Source organism: Zingiber officinale, chromosome 1B (genome assembly GCF_018446385.1).
Source record: "Zingiber officinale cultivar Zhangliang chromosome 1B, Zo_v1.1, whole genome shotgun sequence".
In the NCBI taxonomy this organism is placed as follows: domain Eukaryota; kingdom Viridiplantae; phylum Streptophyta; class Magnoliopsida; order Zingiberales; family Zingiberaceae; genus Zingiber; species Zingiber officinale.
Genome location: NC_055986.1, coordinates 118,041,013 through 118,052,754, shown reverse-complemented (window position 1 = coordinate 118,052,754; position 11,742 = coordinate 118,041,013). Strand labels below are relative to the sequence as shown.

At 32.9% G+C, this 11,742-nt stretch overlaps 1 protein-coding gene across 2 annotated transcripts; it reads right to left on the bottom strand.

Moving 5' to 3' along the window:
• Nucleotides 1–5,176: 5,176 nt before the first annotated feature.
• Nucleotides 5,177–11,594, bottom strand: LOC121975327 (signal peptide peptidase 2-like). Of its 2 annotated transcripts, XM_042526922.1 has the most exons (13): nt 11,414–11,594; nt 11,247–11,326; nt 10,593–10,780; nt 10,327–10,442; nt 10,073–10,224; nt 9,887–9,972; nt 9,100–9,227; nt 8,005–8,055; nt 7,014–7,100; nt 6,872–6,941; nt 5,873–6,009; nt 5,717–5,794; nt 5,177–5,307 (listed from the first exon to the last, which is right to left on the bottom strand). In XM_042526922.1, the coding sequence occupies exons 3-13, from the start codon at nt 10,630–10,632 to the stop codon at nt 5,212–5,214; spliced, it is 1,041 nt and encodes a 346-aa protein (XP_042382856.1). In that variant the 5' UTR covers nt 10,633–10,780; nt 11,247–11,326; nt 11,414–11,594; the 3' UTR covers nt 5,177–5,211. The 2 variants fall into 2 exon arrangements, with proteins under 2 accessions (XP_042382856.1, XP_042382847.1); XM_042526913.1 differs by lacking the exon at nt 11,247–11,326.
• Between the last annotated feature and the right edge of the window lie 148 nt (nt 11,595–11,742).

The window sequence follows — 11,742 nt, the reverse complement described above, 5'->3', positions numbered from 1 at the left end:
TAGTCGGAAGCTCGACGGCGGCGGTTCGTCCCACGTGGAGGCGGTCTCCCGCCTCCGCCTTTAATTTGGTGCGAGTCTCCTTCTATTTTAGCTCATACATTGGAGGGAAAGGGAAATACAACATAGATTTGTTTCTTACAAATTCCTATCTTTAGCACTTCGTTCAGTCAATTGAGCTAAAAATTGTTTGATTATTAAAAGGACATGTTAATGAGTTTGAATTGATTCATAACTTAGCTCCGACCTTCATGTCTTTTTGTTTTAGACTTATTTTTTTTTCGTTGAAGTTGTCAGTTGATAAAAGGTTTAAATAATAATTATTTTAAATAAATATCCATAGATTTTAAATTGATCTATTATAAAGTTTTAGAAGTTATACCAATCTAGTGGAGTACTTCCCAACTCAATTTATGTTTATTGAAAATACCTGATAATTTATTTATAATCAGAAGTAAATACTTAAATATCATATGGGATAAAGTAGCTACACAATAAAATTGCCTTGATTAATTGTATATAATAGTTTATCAATCTAAAATACCTGATGAATTATATTTAATTAAGAGATTTAATGATTTTTATTGATTTTTTTTTAAATGATAAATTTTCATGGAGTTGATAAATTTTTATTAACTTTTATAAATTCTCACATAGTTGTGAAAAAAATTATTTTTTCATGGAAACTTATGGATTTATAGGAAAAAAAATCTAAGGTTTGTTATTGTCGATATGATAAAAATCGCTCCACATTCGATTTACTTTTGTGTCTCTTGTTCTTAAGTATCAAATAATTGATCAAAGCAATCAACATCATGAACTTGTTCTGGAAAGGATGATGAAACTTTATTATCTAGTTCAACTAGAAATTTATCATAATAACACTCCTTGTGAAGAAAATTATACAATTCGGCACAACTTAAAATAAGCTCAACTTGTGTTGTTTATGAAAATGGAGGAGCTGTTTTGAATATTTTAAGCCGCAATTTAAATATTCCAAACACTCTCTCAATGGCGTTCCTCAAGGAGGCATGACGAAGATTGAATAACTTCTTTTCATTTTTTTGGTGATGACCTTGGGCAGTGAATTTCTGAAGATGATAACGGACACCTTGAAATGAAGCCAAAAATTGACACCGATTCAGATATCCACCATCTACCAAAAAGTATTCGTCTATCAAACCATGTTCGTGGAATCAAACGACCAAATATAAATAACATCTGCAATTTTAAAAAAAATAAAAAATTAAAATAAAATAAGAAAGTAACATATAGAACAAAATATATATACCTTGTGGAACTTTAAGCCCATTATTTCTTGATAAAACATCTGTCAAAATATTTGAATCATGGACAGATCCCTCCTACCCACTAAGCACATATATGAATTCTAAATCAAAGTTACAAACTGTCAAAATATTTTGAGAAATCATTCCATGATGATTACGATAGTTATTAGTATCATGTCCAGACACCATTGCTGGAAAATGACTGACCTCAATAGTTCCAATGCAATCCTATAACAATGAAAAAATAATAACAATAATAATAGTAGTAATAAAAATAATAGAAGAATTTCATTACTTACTTTAAAGTAAGGAAAAAATCTTGTACTCTCCCTTATTCTCTTAGGCACTATAGATCCAAGTTTGACCATCATATTTGCTACAATACTATTTAATACTTTCAATACCTTATTGAAGTTTTAGCTAGTATTGTAGTGACATCGATCAAATGTCTTACGAATCAAAGAGTATCAAGTATTGTGGCTAACAACGAGTAAAAACATTATTACAACCATTTCTTCAATACAAATGTATATTGTATCTTGCAATGGTATTTTTTCTCTAAGGATATTGCATAATTTTAAAAATACACTAGGGTGCATTTAATAAATTTCTTAAAAGTGTATTGGATCGTCTTTTAATATTCCATTAATATAATCGTATCCTTTGGAAGTTATTGGTTGCCTACTTAAGGGAGGATGGGCATGTTCACTACGCATATAAGTTATATGCTCACTCAACACACATAGGATCCTATAAAATTTCACCAACAAACACCTAAACGTTTCATTTAATTCTTCTTCCATTTATTCTTCTACTTCATGCATGTTCATGTTTGACATTTAAATGAATCGCCTGATATCAAACAAGAAATTAAAATAAAAAAAAACTCTAATAATTTATGAAAATCATTCCACTTATAACCAAAATAAGATATAATTGATAATCAACTTGAAACTTATAAATTTATAAATAATCTGAACCAAGAAATTGTTGCTAGTTCAATCACCAGAAAATAATTCAAAATAATATGATAGAATTTTAACATAATAAAAAACATTATTAATCATGCCCTAAAAATTCACGCATTCATTCAATTTATAGTCTATCCATCCTGAACGCTCTTCAATGATCATTTTTAAGAAATTGATCTTCCTTGATTAGGTATTAAGCAAATCAAGTACTTTGTATCGAGTACGATGTTCCAAGTTTGAAACTTCCTTGATAGCATTCCAACAACCTTCACTTGCATTCTCTATTGATTCTATTTTAAAAGCCACCTTCTCAAGAGTGTGAGAGAATATATACATAACAACTGTATCAGTATTCTTAAATATACTTGATTTTCTTTCAAACTTGGTCATATCTCATTTTCTAGTAGTTGGAGAAACTTCTGAACTTATGGGTTGAGATGGTAATGGTGGAACAGACTCCTCGGAAAATGAAAACTCATATGAAGATTCTTGTCTATCACTTTGTACGAAATCACCAGTATTGTGATCGAACATGTAATCATCTAACAAATTAGTACTTCGATTTCCTTCCACCTCTAATGTTCTTGCATCAATGTCATCTCCTTGTCTCATTGAGTATTTTCATGTAGCAGTTCCATTTCCAACTGTAATTCTCAGATCTTCATAATCCTCAAAAGTATATGTTCGATAATGTTCACGTTTCGAGTGAGATTGCAAAGAATGAAAAATATCAAGTGTTAAAATGAGTTATAATTCCAATCATAAATGTAAATTTTATTATTTTAAATAGAAAATATTAACCTTAAAATAATCCTTCCAAATTTCTTCAAGAGCTGTGAATTTCTTTGTCTAGGGATACCATCCAAAATCAGAGTTATAACGCATATGCTTATAATAGTTGTTGTACCTCTGTTTGAACCACTTTAAATGACTTTAATATTTTGTGAAAGTCTTTTCGATTGCAAGTTTTTTTTTTAGAACTGACAGTACTTTTGTTTCTACAATTTTTTTGCTAAAGACTTCATTTCTATCACGTCATCCATGCATGGCAGCCTCAACCATGAGTTTTAACAATTTGTTGCTCTTTTCAATTGTCCATATATTATATTTAGCTTGTGAATCTCCCATTGGTAATATCACTTAAATATACATAAGATAGAAAATAAATACATAAGCATGCCTAAGAATCTAGAAAAGTAATAGGCAACAAACCTACAATCATGTATCATTCAAAATCACATGTCATTGCACATATTTTACCAATTTTTTTATCCATGGAAAATGATTAACGCATATCTAAACATTTTTCATATAATTTATGATGCAAATTGGCTTAATTCACAATCTAGTGTTTGACGTATCAATTGTCTATCAAACTGATCATAGAACATTTTATCTTAACATGGCATGATCCCCTTTTCGATTATTATTTTTTGAAGCCTTTAAAGTATGCAACTGAAAGTTTCCCTAAGTTTTTACTACCAAGCACCAATAATAGAAAAAAAAATCAAATATTTCAATCATGCATAAGCAGCGTAATTTTTGTTTAAATATTTTCTGCTTCATTAGTCACTTTAAAGACATATTGTTTTAAGTATAGGTTTAACATCTATGATAACATGCCCAACATAAATGCAATGTGGGGATCATTGTTCTCCTATTAAACAAAGAAATAAATAACTAAAATGCGACAAGTAAACTAGTATGTCATTTTTATCTGGGAAACTTAAATTCTTTTGTAACTTTTTATCGCTGGTTTGGCAATGCTTATTGTTATAGCCTTTCATCTTTTGATTTCAACTTTTGAATAGTTGACCCAAGACAAACTCTTTTTAATCCAATTTTTTACGGTTCGACTGTGACAAAGTAATAATGGTGACCCTAATAAAACATTAAGATTTTGATTTGTTCTCATTCTAATCAAACATTTTATGTCAACATCCAAGATCTTTATCCATTAATAATTTTTTCACTTGTTAATCACATGATTTTATTATCTCATCGAGAAACAAAAAAAATAATATGACACATATAATCCAACAGCCAATCTCCTCTCCCTTATTATCCTCCTCACCTTCTTCGTCTCTCACTAGTTGCCCACGCCTCTAACTGAACCTCCTTAGGGATCAACATTATTTTCAATCCTTTAGAGTCGCTCCCTATACTTCAAATTCCATCCAAACTCAAGACCAAAATATCCTCTCAAAATAATGATGCATCATGACTCCATCCATCGAACCAAAACCTAAAATAATTTTGACTTCAAACACCATCCTAGCGATGAACCCACTTAGCTGAAGTCGATCATGGAACCCTAGACGTCGAAAACAACAGTAAAAACGAGGCAAATCGAAGATTCTTTGACATGCTCAAAGTCAAATGTTTCTTCTGAAATAGCATTTGTAACCCAAGAGGGATCTGTTTAAGGACAAATGCACGACTATGAAAGGGTAAAACGGCCGACCTCGCAGTGGACAAAAATGGCAAAAAATTTCATGAAAGGTGAGTAAATGACTTTTCTTTGTTTTTAAAGTTGTACCAAATATTTTAAAATTTGTACCAAGAAATTCTAAAAAAATCTATGAAAATCTATTAAAAGTGGATACCAAAAGATTTTCATAAAATTTTAAAAAGTCAAGTTTAAATACTTATTAAAACTCTATAAAAAAAAACTAATTTGGTTATTATTAGATTTCTATAGAGTCTAAAAAAATCTAGATTGAATACACCTAAATTTTTAAAATTCATAAAAGTTATTAAAAGTCAAGATTGAATACAACCGTAATAGATTCGATATGCATTGTATTGATATATAGATTTGTAACCTGTAACCATTCAACCTACTAAAAGATAGCAAATGCTCTTTTTTTAAAATATATATATTAAAAAATAAATAGTTGAACTTCATTTGCAACAAAATCTCTGAATTGTTAAGATGGCAACAAAATCAACAACTAATCCACTTTCTTGTCAGCATTAGTAACTTCATCTTCTGCTGAACTGCTACTACTCTTCTCGGTCGATGATTGCGATTCATTGTACTCCAGCAACTGTCAATATTAAGAAAAACTAAGTCATCACGAATAAGAAATCAAATTCTTACCCAACAATCAAACAGATTATGAAACTAAAGCTAGTAAGTCATCAGAGGATTGATCATCACATTAGTTAAGAGACCAAAAACCAAGAAAATGTCATCACACAGCTATGGCCTTCATAAATATTACAAAGGTCCTGTTTTAGGAAATGTGGATTCTGGATGCATCAATTATTTCTATACCAATTAGCTGAATTATTTATATTAAATCTTACATAATCCTCCAAAAGAATAGGAAAGCCATTGCACTTTTTTTCCAATTTTAAATTCACTTACCTATTTGTCGGAATTACTAGCATAAGTACTCTAAAATTGGCGACATAAAAGGTCGCGCTACAAAAGAAAAGAGATCTAGAACCAACCGATTTTACTTCCCCATTCCATAGGCAATGAGCTGCTAAAAATCCAATAACACCCGGTACTATATACAGCAAAGCAGGCTGCACATGGCAAACAAGCATGAATTTAGAGAAAACACACTGAATAAATCATAGTAAAATAGAGCTTTAGACATTCACCTGTGCAGCTTGGAACCAGTTCATGACTATGATGGTAAGGACCAAACCAATAGTATATCCTAAAAAGGCACTATTAAAGTATCGTATTTGCTTTCCTCTGGAAACATCAAAGCGCAATGCCAAGGCAACGAAAATCCCTAATCAGAGGCAAACACTCCAAGGTGTGAAAAAAAACATAAAGAAAACTATACTAAAACCTTGTGAAGCAAATTGAAGATTAGAGAAATTTGAAAAGAAAAAAAAAAACTAAATCAGACATTTTCATTTCTCTAGAATATTATTAAAAAAATAAACCCAGTAGGCTGGGGTTGGGCACCCCCTATCGATGTCACTGTCAGTCCATGACAACCTAACATGTCCAGCCCAGCATGTAATGTAAACAAGAGTTAATCGGTCTTGTGCCTTGCCTGCCTGATCAGTCCATTTTAACACCTCTTAGTTCCACAAACCCCTTACTCCAAAACAACAAATTTGGGTCATCAAATTAATTTCGAAAGAGTCCTTAGTTGATGGTTCATTAAATCAGGGTATATGTGTGCACAAAATGTAGGGGGGCATGAAAGTTCGGAAATTGGAAAGGTATCTATATTCCATGTTGTTCTAAATACCTAAACAACGAACTTACCCACAAACATTATCAATAGTTTCGCAAGCTTTGTTCCTGATTCAAGAATTTTTGTTAATTAAGTGGTTTAATGTTTGGTTTAGGAAAAACAATCAAACAAGCACTTAACGAGTCTACTAACAAACTCGCTCATGAACCTTTTGTATATAACCCTACTAAGAATTGTTGATAGTAGCATATTAGTCAGTGGTGACGATGACACAAGTTTCTCCTAGTAAAGCTTAATACTAAGTTCCATTCTAATAGCTTTACAATAATTATAGCAAAAAGCACCTTCAAAATTCTATGTCCTTTCACCTTACTCCAAATTTTGGTTAATAAAATACAAAAACATGTTTTCTGCACAAGAAGTTGTCTTAGAATTAGATATTTACCAGGAATAACAATATCACCAAGGCCCAGCATGGAAATTGGTCTTGCAGCATCAGAAGTTGGAAATATAAGCTGTTGGTAGCACATAGAAAGTAAGTGTGTGAATGATGGAAAATCAACAATCAACTACTACAATTAACTGACCTTGATGGGAGCATCAAAAGATTTTGCAACACTAACCATCACTGGTGTCAAGAACACCCAAAAGATATCATAAAAAAATAGTCCAACCTTAACATAAGACCAATCACAAATTAGCTGGTGGAAAACAAGAATATAAAGATTTGGGGGTTTGTATTATCCGCATGGCATAGAAAATAGCTATTTCCTCCATTTTACTAGCTGCAGATGAGTAAACTGATGGAAAACAAAAAAGAACAACATAATGACAATATTAAATAAGATGAAGAAAAAGAATCAAGAAATGTCGGACACCATAGTTACTGTCATTTCTGTGCTGTGCTTTGACTGTAAGCATAGTATCTCAGCATTTTGAGGAATTTTCCCATCAAGTTATTAAAAGACAGCAGACTTGGGGATCCTATTATATCATGGAGTGTACGGAGGCAAGAAACCTTACACAAATAAAATATAATATCTTCTTTGTTATGAACTTTTTCCTAAACAAGATGTTAGTGGTGAGGTACCCAGAAAAACAAGAGACATATGATATCAAAAATCTACAAAATCCAAGCAATGAAAGATATGAAACTCACATTGTTGTGAACAAAATGCATTGCAAATTTTGACTCTATTGAACTTCTGTAAACGAAAATCATATGAAAAACTGTTAGATCTAATTTTAAGGGAATTGCCTCAAAGCATCCACACATATCTTGAGCATTTCTGTTTTACATTGTTATCTCCCAATATTTGAGCATCGGTTACACGTGAGAATGGATGTGAAGGTAGTTCTGTATACATTAGCTATTATTAGGAATATGCAGTTATTCTGAGACAAAGTTAAATACATCAGGAATTAAGTTAGTTCACTATTTACTCTCTCAAAATAGCGCAGGATAAAGTCAGTTTGAAGGACACACTTCAGTCGGAGGAAAAGAATGAATTCAGTATTTTAACACTTCAATATTTTAACACAAATACTGGAGAGAGAATGAATTTTCTCATCTCTTACCAAAAGAATGGCACCAGTTTTAAATGATCCCAACGATAACATCTCAATCCCCTGAGAAAAAGGAGAAGGTAGAACATATTCAGGGGAAGCAGTGAAAGAAAACATGAAAAATTAGCATGTTGAAAATCTTATTTTGGCATACATATACTCCATTTTTCCAGTAAAAAAACCTCTAAATGTTTGCAACAGAAGAAATGGCTGAATAACATGCTAAATTGTTACTAACAAATCTATTAAGATGTTCTATCAACATGTTTGTGGTAAACTCTGTTTGAATATATATTGTATCTTTTTCCCATTCTAAAAACTGATAAGCATCATCTCAGAGACAGAAAATTCAAAGAACAAACAAAATTAGGTAAGTAATTCTGTTACTAATTCCAAAATAAAAAAGTATAAACTCCAATACAATATTAATGTTTCTCAGAATGGACACATCAATAGTTCTTCCATCTAGGAGACAAGTATAAAAAGTGGAAGGAAGCAAAGATGAACCTACTTAAATAAAAAAAAAAACAAGAATATAATTATCTGTCTGGTCCAAGCCTAATATTATTTATGTAATTGCTTTATTTAAAAAAAAAAAGGCAGCCCGGTGCACGAAGCTCCCGCCATGCAGGGTCCCGGGGAAGGATCCATTGTACGCAGCCTTACCATGCTTTTTGCAAGAGGTTGTTTCCAGGATTCAAACCTGTGACCTTTGGGTCACATGGCAACAACTTTACCGTTGCGTCAAGGCTCCCCTTTTATATAATTGCTTTATATAATATCTTATTTTGATAACGGTGAAAAGTGTGAAAATTAATAAAAGCAATAACCAGAAAATTATATTGTAGTTGTATCTAGGTTTATAAATGGAGAGACAAGAATCTTTTCACAATCAAACCACAAGTATTATGTAAAATATAAGAAGTACAAAATATAATATCAAAAAGAAACAATAATAGCACAAGTATTATGTAAAATAAAGCAGTTGCAAAGAATACAAAAAAATGACGAGAAAGCCAATAACACATCAATACACTACAGAGCACATGCAACAATAGAAATCAACAAAAGAATCAAATTTATTTTTGTTTTTGGAAAAGAACTAACCTGAATGCAGAATGCAATTCCCAAGATATTGTTTGCGAGCCAATGTTTTTTTAGAGCATACCAGACACAGAAGAAAGTTCCAGGTATTGATGCGACAACCTGAGATCTGGTGAATTCCAGAGAAGCAGCTGCAACCAGGAATATTGAATAAACAATTAGGAGAAAAATGGCCATGGACCACAAGGGCATGGGCAATCCAGATATATACTTCAAGGAAAAAAATAGCATCCCTAAATTCTTTAAACACGAGTCATTGCAATCTGGTTGCAGTACAAAATTCTAAAATGAAGTACACAAGGCAAGAAATATGTTGGTCATTATGACATGAGAGATGAATGATACCATAACTTTGGATTTCTAAATGTATAGTGTACAATCAACAGCATAATTTTCTTGTTTTGCAGAATAAGCATAAATTAATACATCCAGAAATTTCAATTTCATAGTTCAAAAATTGAGAAGTTACCAGATGGATTGTGCAATGGCAGCTAATGAATAAAAAAGCTCATGAATTTTAATAACTTAAAGAGTATGTAGATGCACTAAATGAAATTAACCAACAAAGAACTCGAAAAGTATGAATGTTCTTGGATAAGGGCAAGATATAGAAAAGTGAACAACCAATCATACTTAGCAACAGACTTTTAGTACTGAACTTTTCATTTCAAACATAAAACAATTTTTAAAGTCTCAAGCTATATCAAACTAATAAACATAACACATACACTAATTTGGCATGATATTGAACCAAAGATAATAGCTAGAGAGAGAGAGAGAGAGAGAGTACAATGGAAATATGGAGCACGCCAAATGATGAAGTTATCATTCCAATGTTTTGGGAGAAATTGTTTGATTGCTGGTAATAATGTTGCCCTGCATACCAGTTTTAGTAACGATTGAGGTGCTCTTAGCTATAATAATAGTAAATATCATCAAGACAGATCTCATCTCAAATAAAATGGCAGTTACATACGAAAGAGCCACGATCCCAATAACAAAGAAGTAACATGTCAGTACTGCATTAACTAGATCTTTGGAGAAGAACTTGAAAAGAAGAAACAGTGATAACAGCATTGCACTTCCAACAAAAGGAAATCGCATGGCATATTCATTTGACATTGTCTCCTGCAGATATTTCATGTTATAATATTATATATTTACTAATATAATCCAACAAACACTACAAGCAAGTTATATTTAGCCACTAAAAATAGACAGAGTACTCACTGAAGGTGGTGTTGGCTTGACTGACCGATAGCAACCCACATAAACAGTTAGACATGCTGTCAAAATTACATTGACATTGGGATTTACCTTCACAAAAAGTGGTGCTAAAGTCAAGCCTGTAATGAAAATTTTAAAATATAAATATAAAGCATTCTAAAAGATTGATAGACCATAACTAAACAAAGTTTCCGAATAAGAATTAACAGGAGAGTAAAACTTTCAATATGCAAGTTACAGAGAAAAGAGCAAAACCAAAGGCAACATACCTAAAAGAGAAAAGTTTACAACTCGTTCATGTGCTCTCATCGTATCAATTCAAGCTCAGTGGCAAGTCAGAATTACAGGTATAGTGTGATCGAATACAAGCTTGGAAGGAAAAGAAGCCCTTGTAAAACTTCAAATTTCAAGATTTCAGCAATAAATATAGCAGTGGATTAGGGCCCAATTTTAAGGCCTGCAAGGGGAAAAGCAAAATATAATCATAAAAAATGAACGGTTGGTTCTCATACAAATCAAACTCCCGCAGACAATTTGTAGCATTAACCAACACGACATCAATGAAATTTAAGAATTTTAAATTTTGCACGCTGATAAAGAAAATAACTTGAGCAACAAGACAAGAGATCGAAAAGCCTATTCCCTTGAACCATAAACAGATATGGAGGTTAACCATGCTCATTGAACTCTTCATGTGCAGCTCGGTCAAATTATTAAATCACCGCATTCAAGAAAGAAGCAGATTGAACCAGCAAAAACCACTAGAAAGCAGAACAGTGTAGAATTCAACCGGTACTACCAAAACGCCAAAGGAGCGCAGGGCACACCCCCCAAGTTACTCCTAAAATATAAAGTTATTGCCCAAGGTACATTCCCCAAGTTTCTCCAAAAAACAATGGTGCCGCCGGACCCAGCGTAGTTACCTCCGATCTCTGCTGACGAACGAGCAGTACATACGATGTCGTAGATCCCAATGTAATTCTCGATGAGGTCTACTATAGCACTAAAACACAAGCAAAAAAGAACAAATTTTGGAGATCTAGACGAGATGAGGGAAGCCGTCGATGACCACGAAGCGAAGAGACGCTACCTTTGCTTCCTAGGACGAAAGGAGTGAAGGACCCAACCAAATGGGGGGGCCAGGATCTCGAGGATTCGCCTTGTGAATGAAACCCTAGATCGGATACTTCCAAGTTACAATTCCTCTCCCCTCTTCCCCTCCCCTCCCTTCCCCAGTCCCCTCCCCTCTCCCCCACCGTGACGTTGAAGGTGTCGGACCTGCGACGTTACTTTTCCCAAAACGCACACGGCAGGGGTTTCAACAATCCAACTCCTGCCCGCGCCCAAATCCCACCCAAAGTCGTATGGGTCGCGCCATGTAAGCACGTTCGTTAGGTTCGGCTCCCTTAAAAATGTAGT

Bases quoted from the DNA above. Each gene is read 5' to 3' on its own strand.
- LOC121975327 (XM_042526922.1), bottom strand. From the start codon at position 10,632: ATGAGAGCACATGAACGAGTTGTAAACTTTTCTCTTTTAG. The intron at 10,225-10,326 runs GTGAGTACTCTG...AAATATCTGCAG, and splicing joins TCAAGCCAACACCACCTTCA to GAGACAATGTCAAATGAATA. The intron at 5,308-5,716 runs GTTGGTTCTAGA...TAATATTGACAG, and splicing joins GGAATGGGGAAGTAAAATCG to TTGCTGGAGTACAATGAATC.